Genomic DNA, 23,654 nt, shown 5'->3' on the forward strand with positions numbered 1-23,654 from the left:
ACCCTTCTCAGAATTACAGAAATACTTATTTATGGTGTTCCCAAAGTGCCAAGAATTTTTTTCTCCGAAGTATTTGTATTATGTGACTGTCCTCCTATTTTGAAGATGTACATTTAGGAACACTGAAGCTAACAGCTATTGGAATTCCAACAGTGGTTGGATAAAGAGGAATGGCTTTGGACAAAATAATTTTCACTGTAGGTTACTGACAACTAGTTAACAATAACTGAACAGAAAGACAATGGGCTGGATTTTCCTTTCAGGTTGACACTTTGGCCTTGACGTCAAATATAGGTTCAAACCCTGCAACATGACAGGAATAGTCACTCAAAACTTTCTTGGTCAATTGATAGGCAGATGACATGCTGGCACCCAATTAAGGATACCAAGTGAGCTTCCATCACTAGATGCCAATAAAAGATCCTTAAGCACTGAAAGAGCTGCTGCCTGACAAAACACGCAAGAGATAGTGGTTCCCTGTCAATTTTAAAATTGATGAAATTAAAAATGGCTCAGCTGCCAGTCCACCATTGTGGAGGATGTACGACACCAAAGGAGTGATTGTGGTCACAGCAGTGGCCAGGATAATTTGAAAATTTGCTGCGGGGCAGGTGGGATGTTAAGAAATTTGGACTGCTGGTCCACTTACAACTGGAGGGTCACACACTGTGATTGTATTTCAGCCACTCTGCCAAGCAACTGTAAAATTCCAGTCAGCAAAGGTGTTTCCATTTTGTTAGCTATTCATTACTTGCAGGCATCGTGCCCAGACTCAGCCATATGTAAAATGGCCTGGCTTGATAAGATTGGCAAATCAGAACGCTGTTACTCCAGAGCAAGATTTTTTCTGCCAGTCTAACCATGGTCCTGTCCCACTCTGAACTTTAAAAATCCAGCCCAACGGCTAACTAGCAACAGAAAATACAGACAACATCCTACCAAGGTAGGTGAAAATATTTACCTTTCTGTAATATTTTTGCAGTAACGTCAGTGCCAAAATGAGATTTTTTAAAATTTTTCCCACTTTTGACATTATATAGGTCATTTATAAAAGGTTTAAAGGAAAGAAAATTTCCAAATATTCTATGACATCAAGTACTTCCAAATTAAGAGTCAAACATACTGTGTCCATTACACAGCCTATTGAAAACACCACGCTAAAGTAAAGCAAAGTGAAGCTTAGTCTATGGTGTGTCATCAAGTACTACGATAGCAGGCAAGTATAATTTACATGCAGAGTAAAGGTCCATTAGCCTTGTCCTATCAAACAACCCTCAGTCAGGCATAACTTGACATGGTGTGGAAGAGATTTGAATTCTTGGGTATTAGGAAGAATTCTAAAGATGGAATGATTTCACCCAAAGCAAACTATTTTCAGTATCCTTGTATAGAGAAAAGAACAAGGGAAATTTAAACCAGTAAGGTGGAGGATAATTCCTAAACACACTGAGGATCGTTTAAGAACAAATACCTTCATAATGAATTAAATATACTCAGACAATGTAAATCAAAGGATGAATGCAAGACATACCTCAGATCAGATAGAATCATAGAATCCCTACAGCGCAGATAGAGGCCATTCAACCCATTGAGTAAGTATCCACCCTCTGAAGAGCATCCCACACCCTCACCCTTATCCCTATAACCCTGCATTAACCCACTTTGCCTGCACAATCCTGGACACAATGGGCAACCTCGCATGGCCAATCCACCTATCCTGCACATCTTTGGGAAACCAGAGCACTCAGGAAATCCACGCAGACATGGGGAGAACATGCAAACTCCACACAGACAGTCACTCAAGGCTAGAGTTGAGCCAGGGTCCCTGGCGTTGTGAGGTAACAGCACTAACTACTGAGTTCACCATGGAGACAGGACAGTGAAGGGAACAAAATAAAAGAACATACAGATCTCAGTAGGCCATTTAGCTTCATGAGCCTGAACCATCTTTCAATGAGATTTTGGCCCCTGATCATCTAATACCTCTAGATAATTTGGATTTTGAAATTGTAGCCTGGTGTGTATATGAGGGGGGGTCAGTGATTAACCTGTCAATATTTAAAGAGTCATTTTTTTTTAAAACCAGAATATGTATTTGTGAGAGAGAGAGAGACAGGAAAGTTGCTGGAGTATTTATTGGAATTTATCTGCTTCAGAGTTTTAAGACCAGATAAAGTAAACATCAAAAAATATCAATTTGTTTTTGGTTAAAGAGAATCAGGAATCGACTTTTTTCTGCTTAGAGGAAAAATCCGTAGCTTGGATAGCTTATGGGATCAGTTCTTAGAAGTTGTGGTTAAAGTTTGTTTTAAGAAACAGTTTCACCCGAAGAAAGCTGGTGGTTCAGAACAGTTTGAAAATACATTAATCAGTGTGAGAGTTTTAGTTGAAAGCTCCATTCCATACATGTTTGGTTAGAACCTTGAAGGGGTTATTTAAAGTCTAAGCTCAATTGTGGGAATATTCAAGAACATGGCCAAACTCTCAAGACTGAGAATTGAAAGAAACAGATAAGCCAAACCTGTAGTGTGATTTGGAAGGGAGCTCTCTCTAGTATGAGTACTGTAAAATAATGGTGTTGTGATAGATTGATTTTACCACGCAATTTGAAATCTTTCAATTGTGTTGCATGTAAATTTGTTTGGTTTAGTCTATTTTATCTTCATTTTTGTATAATGAATTACCATTGTATGGTTAAAAACTAAATCTGTAGGATTGTGTGCTTATGTTTCAATGTAGGGCCACATTGTTAAACAGAAGATAATAGATATATATTAAACCAAATTTCAGTCTTGTGGAAAGACCGTGTCTATTTCTTTTTTTTTTTAAATTATGGACTGAAATAAGAACTGTTAAAAAAACTAAGGATTGCAAGGATTGCTGCATGGCTTGAAAGCAAGTAAATTGTTATTCATTGTGAATGCTGTTTGCACAGTTATGGGTTACAGCAGTGGTGGCAGATTAACTGAAGTCGAATGACTGCGTGCAAATGGAGATTTGGTTAGCAACAAATAGTGGACTGGTCTGTGGACTAGTGACCAGTGTTCAATAGTAAGACCTTCCCTTGCTAACAATAATGCGATTTGTTCTTAGGTAGCTGAACAGCTTGAGGCTGTTAAAAAGATACAGAGTATCTGCAAGCAGCTAGTGTATCCATGCCTGCCAGGAGTTGAGGCTGCCGTGGCAGTTGCCCTGCTCTAGGACAGCCCCTGGGGATCTGAAAGCCGATTCCACGTAGCTTCTAAGGGTAGGCATTAGCACGTGCTTACTTACATGAATTTTTGACCTGCTGCTTGACAGCAAGTAGCCCTATCACTTCCCCATCCTACCTCCAGGAGCAGAATGGAGCTGGCGAATCAGCACTGCAGGCAGCAGCATTAAATTCTGCAGTTGCCTGTCCATAGGAAACTTGGTTTGCCCCTTAGAAACTGTTACACATTTTTCCCTTTCAAACATTACCATAAATTCTTATATTATGATCACTGCTGCATGCATCCCTTAGCTAATCGGCCATTAAATGTGAAGTCAGGACATGTAGGATCCATAATATGCTGGCCATCGAGTGATAAACAAAGAGTAAGGGCTAAATCCAGCCCGGCAAACGCGGGAAGTAGTTTTCTGAAGGTTGATGCTGAGATCACCATTGCTCACAATTTACATAAATGATTTGGGTCTAATATAGAGAAAGCATACAATTGGTCATATCCAGAGCTGTGTTAAACAACTAAATCATGTTGTGACCTATGGAATGGTGGAACCAGAGAACAACAATGCACTCCTCCTATCTTAGTCAAAACACTAAATGATGCTTTAATTTAGACCTTTTGTGAAACATACTGGTGGCTGGGAGTCCTGTTGTCTTGTTGAAATACAGCACGGTTCACCAATGCAGTCTCAATAGGCCAGCTGGTGGTTTTCGGTCAATTTTACAGATCTGGGGTTTAGGACAAATTTTGCAAGCAGAATATGTGCCTTGTGGGAAAGTATGAAGCTTGGTCTGATGTCATTGTTTAATCAGATAATATTTCTAGATGTGAGTTACCACATAGCCTCTTGCACTGTAATCTTCTGTCCTTGACACTAGGTATGTTAGGCTTAGAATTGTTTTGAAGTTATTTCCGCTCTTTTAAATTTGTTCTAATATGTCTTGAGAGAACATGTGTTTCTACAGACTAGTTTCCAAACCTGTAATATTTCTTAAAAACTGAAAGAACTGCGGATGCTGTAAATCAGGAACAAAAACTGAAGTTGCTGGAAAAGCTCAGCAGGTCTGGTAGCATCTGTGAAGAAAATTGTGAAGAAAAAATATTGTACCCAACTTAACTCTGATTTTTTCTTCACAGGTGCTGCCAGATCTGCTGAGCTTTTCCAAAAGCTTCTGTTTTTGTTACTGTATTATTTCTTGTAGTTTATTTTTGGGTTAAATAAATAGAAGTGAAAGCTTCTATAGGAAGAATATTGTTAAACTTGAGAGGGTGTAGAAAAGATTTACAAGGATGCTGCTGGGACTAAAGCGTTTGAGTTATAGGAAGAGGCTGAATAGCCTGGGGTTTATTTCCCTGGAGCATCAGAGGTTGAGGGACGATCTGAGAGATGTACACAATCATGAGGGACACAGATAGAGTGACTAGCCAAGGTCTTTTTCTTAGGGTGATGGAGTCCAAAACTAGAGGACATAGGTTTAAGGTGAGAGGGAAAAAGGTGTAGAAAGGATGTGAGGGTCAACTTTTTCACACAGAGGGTGGTGCGTATATGGAATGACCTGCCACAGAAATTGGTGGAGGCGGGTACAATTACAACACTCAAAAGGCATCTGGATGGGTATGTGAATAGGACGGGTTTAAAGGGGAAGGGGCCAAATGGTTTCAAATGGGACTAGGTCAGATTAAGATGTCTTGTTGGCATGGATGAGGTGGACTGAAGGGTCTGTTTCCATGCTGCATGACCCTATGACATGAGAATCATAAGTAAAATTTCAAAATTTGCTGATGATGTCAAACTGGTGGTATGGTTACTGCAGAGGATGACCATGACAAATTAGGAACACATTAATAACTTTGTAGAATAGACATATAATTGGTAAATTAACATCAATATCCATGAACCCAAGATGGTGTGGTTTGTTTGGATGAATAAGGAGGCTACATCCTCCCTTGCAAAGCAAGAATTTAAATGGGGTAGAGGAGCAGAGAAATTTTGGGGCACAGTTACAAAAATTACTCCAAGTAGCAGCACATTAAGAATGCTCTAGAAAAGCAAATAAAGCATTGGCATTCATCTGTTATATAGAATATTTGTTATAGAGCGCTTAGTATCCTTATTATAAAAAGGATAAAGGATATGCAATAGAGGTACTGGCAAAGGTAAAAACATGTTATTGGAATGATAACAGCCCTTTGGAGTCATTCCTGTCATGGAAGAATGAATGTGTAGAAAAAAAAAGTGAGGGGTGAGGAATGAGAATGAAAACTGAGGAACTTACAAATGTTTAAAATTATTAAAGGATTTGATAGGGTAGGCGGAAAATTTATTCATTTGTGCAAGTCCAAATTAAGAACTTTAATGGCATTCTAATAGGAAATAGGGAATTCAGAGGCTACCTCTTTATTGAAAGTGGTCAGATTATCAAATTGTGTAGTTGAGGCAACTAGTAAAAATGCAATTGGAGGAAGTTAGATAAACAATTCAAAAATGAGTTATGAGATGTCTATGAGTTAGATGAAGTAAGGTGAAAAGAGGTTCATTTTAGCATAAACACTAGCAATGACAGATGCTGTAAGTGCCATACAGATATAGAAGAAACTTCTCAGTTGATCAATCAATTTGTGTGGAACATAAACATAATTTGCCAAAGAATCAGTATCACTAATGGTCTTGCTCATTGTTCTAGATTGATTGGTACAGCTTACTGCTTTCATTCCACTGAGCGTGCAAAGCTATGCCCTGAGAACTTAGTTAGGAAATAATGTCTAACAGTGCTCCAAATCTTTCACAGCAAAGCTAGTGTCTTGGTAAAATAGTTCAACCACAATAGAAACACCACTTATTCTAAGATCTATATATAGATTTTAAAAGATGTAACATTTAGAGGGTGAAAAGGAAGAGCCAAATTCTGATTCTAGAAAGTGGATGTAAAGTTTGCTGCAAAGTACAGTCCAGCCATTGACTTACTTCTCCAGCTGCACAGAATCATAGAAATTTACTACATGCAAGGTGATACCGCCTGTTGTGTCTGCACCAGCTCTGAATTAACTACCAGCTTAACTCCATTCCTCACAATTTCAACATATTTCATTTCAAATGTTAATTTACTTCTTAAAATAATTCCAGATTTACAAACAGTTTTGTAGTAATTCTCTGTCCTAATATGTCATTTTTATTTTAGTACTTGGCTTCCCTCCATAATGTTCCACTAGGCATTTTTCTTTTGCAAGTGGTGTCCAATGAGTACAGTCAATGGTTGCATTAGTTAAAAATGCTCAACATATTTTTCTTACTTGTGTCCTTAGAGGGCATGGAGATTAAAGTTAAGGGAAGATTTTTTTCAGGAATTAGCAAAGGAAGCACATTGAGGTGTGCACAATTGGAGCTGTTGGTTGTGAACCCTCTAAGTTGGTCACTTTTAGGGTTAATGTGTTACTTACAAATGTTTAATCATCCATTCAAAATCTTATAGAGCCATGTCAACCTGGGGACCTTTCTTCAGATCTGGAGACTGCCCATCTTGTAACACAACCAACTGGAAGACACTGTTAGCAATTATTATTTGATTTGATTTAATTTATTATTGTCAGATGTACCTAGATACAGTGAAACGTTTTGTTTTTCATGCAGCACAGGCAGATCATACCATGCAAAGTGCATAGGGGTAACAGAACAGAGTGAGGAATACAATGTTACGGCTGCAGAGTAGGTGCACAAACAGCAAGGTTAACATTAAATTTGAAATTTAAGAGGGTCATTCAGAAGTCTCATAACAGCAGGGAAGAAGCTGTTCTTGAATCTGTTAGTACATGTATCTAAGCTTTAGGAACAAATTGAGCCAATCAGCAATAAAATTTCTCAAGGAAGATCATATCTTTAGCAGTATATATGCACCAGCAGCTATCCCATACTCAAAGCCAGGTTTAATTAGTGTCTGGTACAATATTTCTTCACTGTGGGTGAAGGGTGATGGAAGTTCCATCTCATGAGCCCAACCACCTTGGAAACTACTTGTTGACTTTGTATTTTTCACTTTAAGATATCATGAATGTGGATTTCTAAGTAACTGTGTTCTTTAGGAACTTCTGGAGATCTGGGAGGAAACAAATCATTGTATAATTAGCTACTGGCAGGCATTGATGCTTTGATGAGAATATTTTGATCTTCCTGAGGCATGATTCTCCTTTGATGCTCATCAATTTACTGACTTGTGTCCCCTTCACAATCTAACTTTTATTCCCAATTCACCTGATCAAATGCTCCATTAACTTTAAAAACAGATGTGGTAGTAGTATTAAATTGTTCTAAACTAATCCTACTATGAAGCACTATTTTATCCATATACAAGGAATTGATTAGTTCCCAAAAAGAATACTGCATGGTAATCTGATCCATTCATATGGTGGCAGTCTAAATCTGAGGTTCCTCTTGAACTATTAGGGTTATTATAGCATTAACACATTATAAGTAAAGTACCTGTCTCATGGCATCTAACTGCATTAAATTTCCTTTAACTGAAGAAGGAATGCAAATGTTTAGGTGAACTTTACTTCACAAAGGTAGGGAAAGAGGACATCAAATGATCACAGAGCAATGATTGTCATTGTCGATAAGGTGAAAACTGGTAGTAAGCACTGACTTATTGGTACAATTTATTTCAGTAACTTGGGACATTTTTCTACCATTCCCATTCAGCATGCACTAACTGCAATATTCCACTAAGCACAAATAAGTAGATATTGAGGAGACCAATGAACCAACACCTCATTTGTGTGTTCCACTACCAATATTGTTGCTAGATTAACTGATACTCACACTACACAAGGGCTATCAGGGCCTTCAAACATTAAGGCCCCTTGTCCTAGAATAGGTTCACGGAAGAACCTATAGATTAGTACTTAATTTAAAAGAGCTTCAGTCATAATTCCACACTCAGAGCTAAAATATCTTGTGTTGCAGTGGTACTGTCCCTAACTCTGAGCAAGGAGGCCTGGGTTCAAGTACCACTTGCTCTGGAAACGTGTAATAATATCTTTAGACAGGTTGATAAAAATTATTGGCACTCAGAGAACCAAGTCTTCTGGCTCTTAATTGAAATCTCTGACATCTAGCACGGTTCTGTGCTTACATAATTTAAATGCATTTCCCCTCATTCTCCCTAATTTGACTAACGCAACTTGCCTGTTCACAGGACAGTGTGGCGCCTTCATCATTTTAAATATTTCAATCAAAAGTTGAAAGGCCCAGCTATATGAACTCTGCTTCCAGGACCTCATCCCCATTGTTACATACATCTTTGGCTCACACCCTTTGACTGATCACCTCCCCCAGAAGAATGTCCTGTTGCCACTCTGTAACAGTTTTTTTTTTAAACTTTGACACCAGCACAGCAACATTCTAACCTGCAATTACATTGACAGTTGTAGAAATGCTGGTCCGATGCCTGTGTTACTACTGTTGTTTCATTCTTCTCCCTCTGGACCAACCCATATAGCTGAGGTACCCATTGTTTTTGATTCCAGCAGCACTCTTCTAAGGAGCCATCACACTCACCCGTATCCAAAATCCAATATTTATTAGCAAGCAAGACAAACTCATAAGTCTCCTGTACTAAGTGCCTGGTTCTCCCAGACTACCTGGCAATCAGACATTCCTTCACTACCTGAACATTTCTGCAGTATGTCCAATTCCTTGAATGCACCTGCCATACAGACCTCTGTGGATGTATGACAGTGCTAATAGTCACCATTCAGGTTCCAAAACCCTATGATCAGGTTTTTGCTGCCGGTGAGACTTCCTGCAGATGTGGTAATCAAGAGCACATTGTTCATCCATGACTTCACACATACCACTCTACATACACTCACGCTACTTGGTCAAATGGAGTTGCTATCCTGTAACTTTAAAAACAATGTAATACAATTATAGTAGTATAAAATCTTACTCATTATTGTCAAACAGGTTTTACTCTTGTACCAAATTAAGAGCCAACTACAGTAAACCGAAATCAGAGGAAAGCAGAGCACCTCGTCAAAGTCATAGAAACGTACAGCACAGAAACAGACCCCTTGGACCAACTCATCCATGCTGAGAGATATCCTAAATTAATGTAGTCCTATTTGAAAGCATTTGCCCCACATCCCTCTAAATACTTCCTATTCTGTACTGATCCAGATGCCTTTTAAATGTTGCAATTGTACCAGCCTCCACCACTTCCTCTGTCAGTTCATTCCCTACAGGCACCACCCTCTGCGTGAAAAAGTTGCCCCTCTGGTCCTTTTTAAATCTTTCCCCTCTCACCTTAAACCTATGTCCTCCAGCTTTGGACTCCCTTACACTGGGGAAAAGACCTTGTCTATTCACCCTATTCACGCCCCTCATGATTTTATAAACTTCAATAAGGTCACCCCTCAGCCTCTGACCTCGTTCTCGCCAAATTCCCAATTCACACTTTGTACAAATGAAGCAGTACTGGCAAGAGAACACTGAGAGAGATATCTCTTTATTCTTCCTGAAAACAACTGACTTGAGTTTAAAAAAAAAATTAAACTAGCCACTCTTTAACTGGCTACAGTTTCTTTGAAAGTTTGCACACCTCTGAATTCAAGCTACAATATAAGTTTTCTTAAATGCAATGTTTTGTTAATTGCTCAAGTAATGGAAAAGCTATATTTCAGCTAAAAATTAACACTAAAAACCCACACAATATCTTCCAGTGCAATACCTTTTGTGAAAAATACAGGTACAAAAGTGGTCATTTAATACTTCAGCCATGCTCTGTCTCTATACGTGGACACTGTTTTTCAGTCCCAATTGGCCTCATCTCACGTTTTCATGCTTATTTTACTGCTAATATATTTTTACAAGACTTTTCTTTGCCTATAGACTTCTTTTTATTGTTAGTTGCCGGTCTCTTCCTATAATTCTCTTTGGTTCTCTCATTTGCTTTTTCACTCCCCACTGCTTCTTCTGCACTTAGCATGGAGCAGATGGGATAGTGGATGTAGTGAGATTTAACATACATATGCAAGCTGATACACTAAGTGGCATCCAGAAGAGTCAAAGTGGTGTGGAGTTAGGTGATGGGGAGAATGACCCATGGGCTCGGGCCCTTGAAGACAGTTGGACCCTTTCAGAAAGTTCTCTTAATTCACTCTTTGATAGCTATCAAAAGCTTTTTTGCAATCTTTGACAGGGGTGATGCACATCCATCTTTGATGAACTTTGTGGGGCCAGCAGCAAACCTGTGAAAAATACAGGTACAAAAGTGGTCATTTAATATTTCAGCCATGCTCTGTCTCTATACGTAGACATTGTTTGCATCACTGTTAGGGTGAATAGACAAGGTCTTTTCCACAGTGTAAGGGACTCCAAAGTTAGAGGACATAGGTTTAAGGTGAGAGGGGAAAGATTTAAAAAGGACCAGAGGACCAGAGCAGACAGTAGATGATATTTGTGGTTTGTATTTGTATTTGTCCATAATCCAGAATCTTGGGATACAGCACAATGATTTACTCTGCCATCATATTCATCTGATAGATGATTAAAATAAGTGGATAAGCATATATAAAGGCTGCTTTGCTGAAGAACCTTGTAACATAAATGATTCCACTCGAGAGTATTTGATAAGAAAATATGCATGGATTTTTACTCTGCATCTAAACCATACTGACACGTGTACCTTTTTTCAAAAAATCTTTATCGTAATGGCCCTAAGAGGGCTGGTTGCTGTCACTGGATGCAAACAAAAAAATTCCATTCTGGCACTGACATTCAACTTTCTTTTAAATATTTATAAAAGGTCTCTTGAAATATTAAATAAATAATTCACAAAAAGGCAGTGATGTTCAGTAAAGTAGAGCTTTTTGAATTCACATTAATTCTAAAAATAATTCTACCTTTGTGATTTCTTGAAATAATTCTGTCAACCAAATGTCTTGCAGAAATTACATTTTGGGAACCCATTTGTTAATTTCTGTGGTATATTTTCTTATTTTTTAAATTAGATTTAAACTCCTTTGAAATTTCATGAGGAGGACATTTGACAAGCTTCTGCGACTCCATTGACTTCATACCCAGATGAAAGCACCAGCACCAGCACCAGGCAGATTTAAATCAGACAGGAACTTCCAGATCATGCCTTTGGTATTGTGATCCTTTGTTATTTGACTAACATATTTTTCTGCTGTCTTCGAAGAATTAAGTCACTCCAAAAGAATTGAGTTGCTGCGACATACCATTAATAATTTATTGGCATTATAGTCTTTAAGTGCTTTTGGCATAAATCTGTCAGCCTCAATGCGATTTCCTAATGCCCATGAACACACAGCACAGAACTGCCCCTAATTGGCATCAAATCAGCCAGCTGTAGAGGCCATAGAACGCCTAGTTGTACAGAAGCGGGTGTCCTTCTGAGAAGTGGGCCTGAGGCACATTGCTGGGAAATTATATTCTGCATCTAACCATGCTATGCCTGACCAATGTGCCTCAAAGGAAGAGTGCTTGCTTGCTCAAACAAAAATCCAGACTGATGAGTACAAAATATTCACTGAAAGATACAAAATTGGGAGGTGACTATAAGGAAAACAAGGGAAAAGGTAAACTTAATCGAACAGTATAATCTACAGATTAACACAATTTACACTTGGACTATGAGTTACTGCAGGCAGATTTATGAATTATTATTAATACATTAAATTGATTAAGGAAAAGTAGCAGGGTTAATAACAGTATCCAACACAAAAATCAGGCTAATAACAGTGTGAAATGACAGCACTTTGAATGGCCTTGACAAATTTTCACAAACTCTTAGTGATAATTTTCAGGATTGTTGTGACAACATTATAACTTGGCAATGCACAGAACTATGCAAGTAATATAGCCAGCAACAAGCCTGCAACTTAGCTGAGGATTATGAGCACAATTATCAGAAAAAATTTAAATGATCATCATTTGAACCCTAAGCGTGGATTACAAAAACAATAATGTCAATTAATGAAAATGAAATTAGGCAACTGGAGACTGAAAATCTATTTTGATATTATTGTGGATTATCATTCAAATTGTAAACTGGATGGGAAAATGCTTTCATTACGTGCTTAGTACACTTTTCATTTATTACTTCAAAAATTGAACTAAAATGAATGTGTTACAAAATCATATCCTTTTATTTGGATCCAGTGTACAATGTTGTCATCTATAATTCTCTGACAGGGTTCTGATCTGTAAATTCGTGTCCATACAGTAAACAGGTAATGGAACGGAACAGATAATGGGATGGAGAAGATTTAAAAAAAAACCTTTACTTGCTTTTTACTATGATGCTATAATTGTGAAGGTAGAACTTTTTATGTCATGGTTCAGCAACTGTGACTGCCTTCAGTTTGCAATGAATAGTGCTACATTTTAGTAAATTTAATGAAAGTTCACAGGGAAACAATACCATGTGTAATAATGATCGAGCCCTGAGCAAATGAAGAATATATAACAAGCACCATGTAGTCATCATAACTCTGAAATCCTCTAGTATAAGGAACAGCCTTTTATCATTACTGGACAATTTCAACGACTTGTACTAAAAACCACTGAGAGGAGAGCAGAATATGTGGGCTACAGGCTCCAGTGCAGTTAGAGCTGCAGTGTTCACTCAGTGAGAGACTGCCATGTATACAGTGTTCCATAGCCTTTTCAAGTTAAATGTGAAGCTACATAATGTACAAAGTTTATAAGCTCGACTAAAATAGATCATATTAGTTCAATCCATCAGCATATCCTGTGCCAGTAGTGGTTACTGCATAAAACCTATACAGAGTATTACTGGGCTGATAAATCTAAGACAACAAAATATCAATGATAATTGGACCACTGTGTATTGCCTGGAAGAGAAAACAAAAGTGAAATGCATGGTTAACAAGTTAAACTAACAACTAATAATCTACAAGTCTGAATTTAGAGTTAAATCTTTACACAGACTTGAATATCAACATAAAGATAGAAAGGAAAAGTATTAGTTTTGGTTTATTTTCTAGCTTCAGTTAAAATATATTTTGAGGTGGCAACTATGACAAACACTCCCTAAAACAGTTGTTTCTCAGCAAGTGTCAATGGACAGAGTAATCTTTATCACAGCCTGCAAGGAACACCTTTCAGGTCTTAATGCTTAAAAAGGAAAAAAAAATGTTAAACAAGATCTGTTAATATTATCTAATAGCCACAGTAAACAGCATTGCTGCTAAAAGAACAACGTTGAAATTACGACCAGACATCATTCTTGTGAATAGTTTAGAGAATTCCTGTTGGCCCTTATGTTCATCTACACAGTCTTGAATGCTATAACAAGAACAATCCATAAAGTTTTATTGCCATATTTCTTCCCCTCTTCTATTTTGTACAGTTGCCTTTTTTTGTTGCAGAAGCTGCAGAAGAAATAATCATGCTTAATATTGAAAGGGGCAGGAGGGCAGTATATCTCATACTTCTGGATCTTGTTCTCTACCCCCAAAAAGAATCAAAGACAACTCATTGAGGACAGAATCAGACTTTGGACTCTGAAAGGCTGCAAAGATTGTACTCCAGATCTTCTTATATATCTGCGGACACACACGCTAAATGAGGAATGAAAAGCTTTCTAAAGATAATTTGACTATTGTTGCGACAAAGTCTATACTACAGAAATAGTCCTCAAGATCATATATCTGTGACATCACAAAGAGACTTTAAGAATTATTTATACTAGAGTTGGGTGCAGTGCTTATCTCATCATCACAGTGAAGTCAATGTACAAATTTTCTTGAGAAAAGAACACCAGCCGCTCATCTTAAACATTCAAACCCACCCATAATTTTTTACCCACATCACCTACTTGATGGCTTTCTTCTCATTACGGCCTCGGTTGGAGTCTGGTGTGTTGACTACTTCCAATGAGCTCTTGTGTCTTTTACCCTTTAAAAATAGAGATCAGAAAGAAAAGAATAATTTAATAACTAAGAAATGTATTACACCTGCTGTACAATTGTGACAAAATAGATGTTATGGTAAAATGTATTTTACTTGGGTAGGATTTTTTAAAAACGGGCTGGAGTTTGCAGTAACCCTAAAGAAAACTTCCCACTAAAATCCTGCCTCCTTTATGGCATATACTTCCTCTTCCCAATGTCAATTTGTTTTCACATCAATCCAGGGGATCTTCACTGCAGGAACAGTGATGTTATTAAACAGGGCAAACAGTGAGTCACTTCTTCATTTTCTCACAGGCAGAAAACCAGGAAACAAAAACACTGATTTGTTTCACTTTTAAGTTTACGAATATCAAATCCAAAACGATTTTTTTCTAAGATGGGGAATGTTTAGCATGCAGAATGAATTAGCATAGGGATAACGGAGACAAACATTGCAGGTTTTCCATCAATCCAAGCAAAAAAAAAAGTGCCATTTTGTTGCTTAAAATTTAGTTACTCATTTCATTTAATAATCAAACCTGCTAGTTGACTATGGCTCTAGATAGTTCAGGAATCAAAATCAGGAGCCTGTGAACAATACCGTTTTGCATATGGTGTTTATGGTGGTGCATGAGAGTAGATACTGCTTCTTGCTTGCTTTAGTTTATGCAGCAACACTAGGAAGATCAACCCTTCCACAGCTGTGCAATTGATTATGTATTAGCATGTTGCATATATTGATAAGCAAGTGTCAACTGTATCCACATTTTGAAAATACCCTAAACCTGAAAAAAGAACTTTAAGCTCATGCAAAAAATTAGTGATGATTCTTTTCACAACACTGGGATACAATAATATGACAAAAGAGATTGAAATTGAAATTTATTAAAATAAACCTTGAAATAACTGCAGGATAAAAGGAAATAGAGCCTGAGAAAGAATGATGCTGGATTGTGATTTTTTTACAAAATAGATCCCTGTAAACTGACCTCAACGTGTGCACTACAATTAGGTTTAAGCAACAGAAACATTTGTGCCATTCAAGAAATCACACAAAAATTATGAAATGAATGGAATTTTAATCTTAACCCATTGTAATTATCTAAATGAAAATGCCTTAAAAGAACTCTACTTCAAAAGAGAAATAAACAGGAACAGCGAGGAATTCATTTTCACTTCTAGAAAATCATAACATTGACAGTTACACTCTAGGACGCCATCTGCAACTCAGTAAAATCCAAAAGAACTGTGGATACTGTAAATCAGTATAACAAAAACAAAAGCTGCTGGAAAAAACTCAGCAGGTCTGGCAGCACTTGTGTAGAAAAAGGTCAGAGTTAACGTTTCGGACCCGAAACTGCAACTCAGTGTTGTATCTTACCAGTCCGTTGGGACACATCAATTTTTTTTGTTATAAGTTACTGGTGACACTTTGATTTCATTTCTTTCCTATCAGATTATTTCAAATGCTTGTAATTATCCTAATTGCATAAAGTTCATTCTTAAATTTCACATATTGTAGTCCAACATTGATGAAACTGAAGTTTGAACAAATTATCTCTTTATAGTCCTCTCTCCGTTGTCCCCAGCCTGCAAAATCCGTCCCAACGTTATTTATCTGGGGTTGGACTGCTTCGCAATTCTGGGCTCAGGTAGTTTTGTCCCAGCAGCAGCCACAGCCTTCTCAATGGCACTACTATTCAGAAGAGCTGCTAGCTTCAGATTGGAAGTAACTCTTGGAAGGCAGGATGATATTCTCTGGTTCTTGATTGTAGCAAAGTCCCACTGTGGGGCACTCAATACTGCTGGGCTTTCTCGTAGGAGGCAGAGGGAGTCAACATGGAGGGGTGGGCAGGTGGCAGTGGCAGATGGAGTGGTGTGAGGTTTGTCAGGCAGTGGGATCATTGCCTGGGCTAGAATTGCCATTGTACTGAGATGCTTTGACACTCCACCTGATTTACCTAGAGGTGTGCTATCTTCAGCAGGTTTTACAACCAAAATAGCTCTAAAAAATTCCTTGCAGAAAACAGCATCATAATAGGCAAAACTGCAGAAGTTAACATGGTGACATCTCCCTATGGGCTCATCAACACGGCTGCCATTTCTGAGGTTTTGGAAATTCCTGGTTCCAGTGTAAATCCACCTTCCTCCCAAGTCCGATACCATTGTGCCCATTTCTGAAGAAGAGTCCCGACCTGAAATGTCAACTTTCCTGCTCCTCTGGTGCTGTCTAGCCTGCTGTGTTCCTCCAGCTCCACACTGTGTTATCTCTGACTCCAGCATCTGCAGTTCTTACTATCTCTGAGTTCAAACACGATATTTTTCCTTTCATTTGCTGCAGAGAATGACAATGTAGAAAATAAACAAACGTGTTTATGTCGAGACTTACAACAATTATTATGATGGCTTCAGTGTAATGAATAACTTTGAACTGCAGCAGCTTGTGTAAAGAAATATCATTTTATCAAGAGAATGCTATTCATGGACTTGACCGAGTGTGCAATATTCTGCAACTTGGCTATCAGTTAAATGCCATAAAACAGCAAGCAGAAAAATCTGATGTGTACTTTTTAAAAGGAGCTAAAATCACATATTTAGCACTTTTCCATGAATTTGTATTATCACAAAGTGCATTATAGTCATATGTTTGAAGGATGTAGCAGACAGCATGGAAAGAGAATGAAAGGGCAGCAGCAATAAAATTGTCCAACTATGAGGCTCAGTGCTAGATGGTGACTGTAAATGGCTCTCTCACTTCTATGCTGTCCCTGGAAGCTCCTTGGTGCCTCTGGGTCAGCAGCATACTGGGCCGCACAGCTCCTCACTGATTGAGTGGAGTCCAGCCTCAGCTCAATTCCATCTCTCATTTTCCACGATACGTCATGAAACCTGCCCAATGCCAGGAAGAGTCGCTGGATGTTGGCAGCAGAAAAGGCAGCCTCCAGGAAACGCTGGAAAACATTTACTGGTTTAATGGCCACCTTGAAGAAGAAATTCTTGCAACCTTCAGGCAGGGTATACATATGTATATATCACTGCAGTTTAAATTACCTGCTACATCCCTTCTTATGCTGGTAAATGCAGCATCAAGAAAAAAAGATGATAGATTATTGATGTTGTGCAAATGTCCTCCCAACCTCTGATATAAAAATAGTTTGTTTCTAAATGAAGCAAGAGAAATGCAGCAGCCTCTCTACGTGGCAGTGCAGCTTATGGTTCTGCCTGTCTGTGTCAGCACCACCCAGACACATGCAGAGTGCAGCTGCTCCAATGATTGCCATGACTGGAGAAGGAAACATACATGTGAAGTAACTCTATGATTTGAAAGGCACTAATTCTGACAATAAAATCTGCATGGCTTTAACACAAAATAAAAGTTTGACTCTTTTGTACAGACATGTCGTGCTGTTGTTGCAAGTTCTGGCGAATCACATGAGGAGCACCTATACATACATATGGACTGTGCTTAATCACATTTATTAATCCAGAGCACCTACATACACACCTAGGAGATTGACTGGACACTCAGGTAATTACAGACATCAGCTGATCCTCATTCGAGATTGCTACTTATATGTACCAGTAATACAGGGTTTATGTGGCATGGTGGTAAGTATCTACACCTCTGGGTCTGGAGGCCTGGGTCTATCTCCCATATGCGTCAGGGACGTGCAAGAACATCTTTGCACAGGTTGACTAGAAAATATCTAATCATACCAGTAATAATTACAGCAAACACACTGGAAAAATAATGGGTTTGGACCAGTTATACTTGCATATCATCTGTAGCACAGTAGGAAGTGCCAACAATACTGAATTACTTGTCATATTACAGGCACTAAAAATACTCGCAATATCATCAGTTTAAGCACACTGTACTGGGTAACCAAAACTGGAAGCAGACATCAGTAGTACAGTTTTTCCATTTTGGAATATAGTCACAATTGTAACATAGAAACGCAGCAGCTAATATTCTACTGGTTGTTCCTTAATTGGTTGGTCAACAACGTTCATTTTGGAACTAGTTGAACTCTTCCTACTACCACAGGACGTTGAGGCTAAGACATACATACAGGCTGAAAAGCAAGGAGTGTTGATTGTGAACAGCACACATTTTTAACTCTCATACACTGCTTGTATTGCACTACAACTTAATATCATACCATTAATCATCGGAGTTTTTTTTACCTCGTCAATATAATTTCATCTTGGTAATGTTGTTTGAAGAGTAAAGTTACCCAGAATGCCTCTGTTATCTTTTGCAATTAAGGTATATCCACTAATTCAGGTGTCTTTTCTAAAGATAGGAGTCCAACCATATTAACCTCTGTGTAAATGTATGCATTTGACTTTTTGCAGCTTGGAAACTGTGTCCTACATCTACACATCTCTGGAAATTGACCTCCAGCCCTACAGATATCTGGGTATTACCTGTGCCAGTTCCATGAGCTGTAAAAAAAATTGATAATGGCAATAATTCCAATAATAACTGTTTCTTATGAATTTTGATTTAAAAGTTCCATAGACAGAGTTGTCCACAAATCTGTAGAGATAATTAATAAAATAATCTTTAAAATTCCCTGGAAGATGAACTGCATTGTTAAATCTTGTCTCATTAAGAGTTTTGTTTGGTTGGGGACTCAAAGGCTTTTAAAATTTAGTCCTAACTATCTGTACATTCTTTGAAAATTTGTTGATTTATAACATAATTCAACAAAGGACCTACTGAATACAACAATGAATTAACTTGTTCAGAATTGCTTCAGAATTGTTTCCTACAAGATGTTCAATCTTGTACTCTGTTTGACCTTTTTCTGCCATTAAATATTTTTGAAATGATTATTTCTCTTCCTATTTCTTATTTCATTCATTCTTATTCCTTTAACATGACTTTAAATCTGTAGCATTTCAACGTTGCTCATAACCTGTTGTCTCAGAGATAGCATTGATCTAACGTACCAACATATTTAAATTCTGTTGTCTTAAAGTTGCTTCAAATTTTTACACTGTTTTAATGCAGTAATATGGATGATTTTTTTGCAATAAAGTTTTAAACTCTACTAATGACCAATGAGAAGTTATTCTTCTAATGATGGTTTAAATTTTTTTAATGAGCAAATCTGAATTGAGTTATTTCTCAACTTTTAAATTCATCTAAATAGAGCTAGCGTTACTTTGTACTGCTTGCTGTAGGTTTTCTACCCTCTGGAGAGTTTTCCCACCTTCCATAGCCAGAATCAAGGTTTGCCATGTCTTTCCAGGTAACATGGATGCTTTCCTTCTTAGAAGATTTAAACATATAGCAGATCCCCTTGCACACTTTTCTTTTAATAAGCCTCTATGAATACAGCCTAAAGAAAACCTTTCCCACTGAAATCATAGCTTAAATTCTGAGTTTCCCAATTTTAAAACTCATTTAACTTTTCTCGTCTGCTAGACTCTCTTCCAAGTGCCCTACTCTTACATTGAATTTGTAAGTACGTATTTAACAAGGTATAGTTTATTGCATGATAGTAGCAGGTACAAATACCATTAACTAGCTAATTACACAACTACCAAGAGCCAGTTATATTTCACAGCTGTCTCCACTGGGGCCTTGTGCAGGACAAACTTTTTTGCTATGCATATGGCTTAATGACATAATCTTTCAGAACTATCACTTTATGCAACACTTTTAGCAATTAGCTCATTTACATCATGTTCCAATATTAGAGGTGAACCTTATGTTAATTCATGCTGAAAAGTGCAGGATATTGGTACCACATGACTGGTATGAAATTACCAGATGATTATGCTTGAAAATTATTTGCAAATATTTATTATAAAACTGATGTTTCTATTGCTTATGATTTCTGTTTGTAGTAAAGTGTGACTCAGTACTCTGCAACTTCTTTGCTGAGCAAATGAAACAAAACTGGCAATGAATGCAACATAAGAAATGAGAAGGTCACAGCAACAGAGAATGAATAGCTCTCAAGTTCAACAAGCCTTTTAGACTGATCTTCTTTACATTTATCTGGCATTCAATCAGAACCCTGAATCCATTTTTTAAAACAGAAACATGCAATCATCTCTGAAACCCAATTATGTCGTTTGACTGCCACATTAGCTTTAACCTCAATTAACAATTTCTTAACAGCTCAATTTTCTTATTCCTAATTTTTCCTATGTGTCTTCTTGCCCTTAAGAATCCCTTGCTAGAGTAAATAATTTACTTGAATCAACTGTACCAACTGTCTTTTGAAAGGTCAACCTTTTGAGAAATTTAGAGAGCTTCAATGTAAGCATATTATTTCAAGGACTCTTTTGGGAACAGTTTCACACACCTTCAGAGTTTTATGCATTGGAACATTAAGTGAATAACTCCATTAACACATCAATGTTATTCATCAATATCCCAGAACATCTTGGCCTGCAAGAGTTTTGTAAATGTCTATTTTGATTGGATACAAATTTTTCAGTCAAACAATCGAAACCAAAATTACTATTTTCTTATTTGATATTGTGGAAGTGTAATAAATGTTTCAATAATTAGAAAACAAAACAACATATATGGCAATTGACCATATCTATTGAATTATTTCAAAAAGGGGCATATTTCACAGTTGGGCTAATATTCTCCCTAGCTTGCAAAATTAAAAATCCAGATTTTTTAAAAAAAGCAATTTCACATGAATAGTTTTCTCTTGCAATGGTGCTATGGAGCTATTCAATATCTGTGCATTCTCTCTCTTTTTGGAAATGCTTGCTGACTTCCTGAAGCAGATTTAAAGTGAGTCAAAGCTTTGAAGACACAGCAGAGTATAGTACATAAGTGGGCAACATTTGATAAGAAGTAACAGTTCTTGTTAGAACTGGCAAAGGTGTAGGGGGTAGAGGCGACACCGATGAAGAAACTGGGTGGTGCGACTGGAATGGAGAGTGTATGTGCAATGGGTGGATAGAGTAGGGTGGGAGAGGTGGGAAAAATGCTGTGGTGGGCAGGGGAGGGACAGAGTGGCTGATGAGTGAAGCAGAGTAGTGAGAGGCAGATACAGATAAGATTTGTCAAGTGAGTAGGTGATATGGACAGGGAGGAGGAGCAGGTGAGGGTGGGAAAGTAGAGAAGACAAAGAATGAGAATAGGGGAGGAAGAATCAGATGTAGAGTTGGTGTGGAGCAAGTAGAGCGGCAAAGAAGATGGACCAGACAGACAGTAGATGAATTAGTTAGAAGTGGGAAGAAACAGAGAAAGAGAGAGAGCTGAAAATTAACACAGAAGACAGGAAGCAGTTTCAGAACACATGTAGTTACACACCATGAAGACTGAAAGGAATTTTCTTTTCTTTTATTCATTTATGGGATATGGGCATCATTGGCTAAGCCAGCATTTATTGTCCTTGAGAAAGTACCAGAAGCTGTCTTGAACTGCCGCAGTCAATGTAGGTAAGCCTGCAGTGGCGCTAAGGGAGGAGTTCCAGGATTTTGATCCAGTGACAACAAAAGGAACAGCGATATATTGCCACATCAGGATGGTGTGATACTTGAGGGCAGTGCCCTTGTCTTTCTGGGTAGTGGAGTTCATTGGTTTGGGAGGTGTTATTGAAGAAGTTACTGTGAGCTGAATTGTCCTGGATAGTGTCAAGTTTCTCCAGTATTGTTGGAGCCACATCCATCCAGGCAAATGAACTATCAATGGTCCTCGCCGCTGACTTTACAATGAATGTCATTAAGGGAGTAGCTGAAGGAGATTGGGCTGAGAACATTACCCCGAAAACCCCCTGCTGTGTTACCTGGGGCTGACATAGTTGCGATTGTTGGAGATCAACCATCTTCCTTGGTGTGAGATTTGACATCAAACAGTGGACAGCTTTTTCTCTGATTCTAGATGGCATTCAACTGAATGCTGCTTTAACTTCAAGGACAGCCACTCTCATCTCACCTCAAGTTTAGCTCTTTTGTCAAGCTTTGAGCCAAGGTTGTAATGAGGTCGAGAACCAGTGGCCCAGCTGGAATTCGAACTGATTGTCAGTGAGTAGGTTATTGCTTTGCAAGTGCTCCTTCATAGCACTTCGCTGATGGTCGAGAGTAGATTGATGGGACGACGATTGGCCATTTTGGATTTGTACTTTTTTTTGTGGACTGGGCATGCCTGGTCACTTTTCCAGGTTATCACATGGATGCCAGTGTTGTAACTACATGAAAACAGTTTGGCCAGGGTTGCAAAGAGTTATGCAGCAAAAATGTTCAGTACTAATGCTGGAATAATTCCGGTGGTCGCAGCCTTTCCAATATCCAATGCCTTCAGCTATTTCTTGATATCATGTGAAATGAATTAAATTGATTAAGACTGGTATCTGTGAAGCTGTAGACCTCAGGAACAATCAAAGTCATACAGCACGGAAACAGACCCTCCAGTTCAACCAGTCCATGTCGAATATAATCCCCAAACTAAACTAGTCCCACCTGACTGCTCCTGACCCATATCCCTCCAAACCTTTCCTATTCATACATCCATCCAAAGGGTTTTAAAAGTTGTAAATGTACCCGCATCCACCAGTTCATCAGGAAGTTCATTCCACACGTAAATCACTCTCTATATAAAATAATTTGCCTCTTATGTCTTTTTTAAATCTCTATCCTCTCACCTTAAAAATGTGTTCACTAGTCTTGAAATTCCCCATCTTAACCTTCCATACCCGGCAACATCCTGGTAAATCTCTTCTGAACCCTCTCCAGCTTGATAATATCCTTCCTATAATTGGGCAACCAGGTCTGGACACAGTACTCCAGAAGAGGCCTCACCAACGTCCTGTACAACCTCAACATAATGTCCCAACTCCTTTACTGAAAGGACTGAGCAATGAAGGCAAGCACACCAAATTCCTTTTTAACCACCTGTCTGTATGTAATGTAAACTTTAAAGAATTATGCACCTGCACCCCTATGTCCCTTTGTTCTACAATGAGATAGATCACCTACTCGGCACTTCTGACTGAAGACAGAAGTAAGTACTTGAGCTTTGTCCTTTGTATTGAGGTGCTAGTCTCCCCAGTCACTGAAAATGCATATATTTGTTGAGCATCCTCATCCATGGAGGTGTTTGATTGTCCACTATTTGCAATGAGATGTAGCAGGATTACAGAGTTTAGATTGTATCCTTTGAATGTGGGATTACTTATTTCCATCAATTCCTTCCTGCATTTGCTGTTTGGCATGTAGGTAGCCCCAGTTTGTAGCTTCACCCGGCTGGCACCTCATTTTTACATATACCTGCTAGTGATCATTCCTACTAGTTCTGTCAAAAGCAGATACAACTATGACAGGTACATTGGTGGGCTAAGCGGATTTTCCCTCTTGTTGGTTGCCTAACCATCAGCCATAGACCAGTCTAGCAACTATGCCCTTTAGGACTTGGTCACTTTGGCCAATAGCAATACTGATGGGGATAGTAGGAACTGCAGATGCTGGAGAATCTGAGATAACAAGGTGTAGAGCTGGATGAACACAGCAGGCCAAGCAGCATCAGAGGAG

General features: G+C 38.3%; 1 protein-coding gene across 2 annotated transcripts in view; it reads right to left on the minus strand.

Moving 5' to 3' along the window:
• The window catches only part of syt7a (synaptotagmin VIIa), a 614,610-nt gene that overhangs the window by 167,423 nt on the left and 423,533 nt on the right, over positions 1-23,654 (minus strand). For both annotated transcript variants that reach the window (XM_048607228.1, XM_048607227.1), the window contains exon 3: positions 14,066-14,145. In XM_048607228.1, coding sequence (XP_048463185.1) covers positions 14,066-14,145 — 80 coding nt within the window. The remainder of the gene's footprint in view (positions 1-14,065; positions 14,146-23,654) is intronic.

The sequence above is a fragment of the Rhincodon typus genome, chromosome 17 (assembly GCF_021869965.1).
Source record: "Rhincodon typus isolate 14 chromosome 17, sRhiTyp1.1, whole genome shotgun sequence".
Classification (NCBI taxonomy): domain Eukaryota; kingdom Metazoa; phylum Chordata; class Chondrichthyes; order Orectolobiformes; family Rhincodontidae; genus Rhincodon; species Rhincodon typus.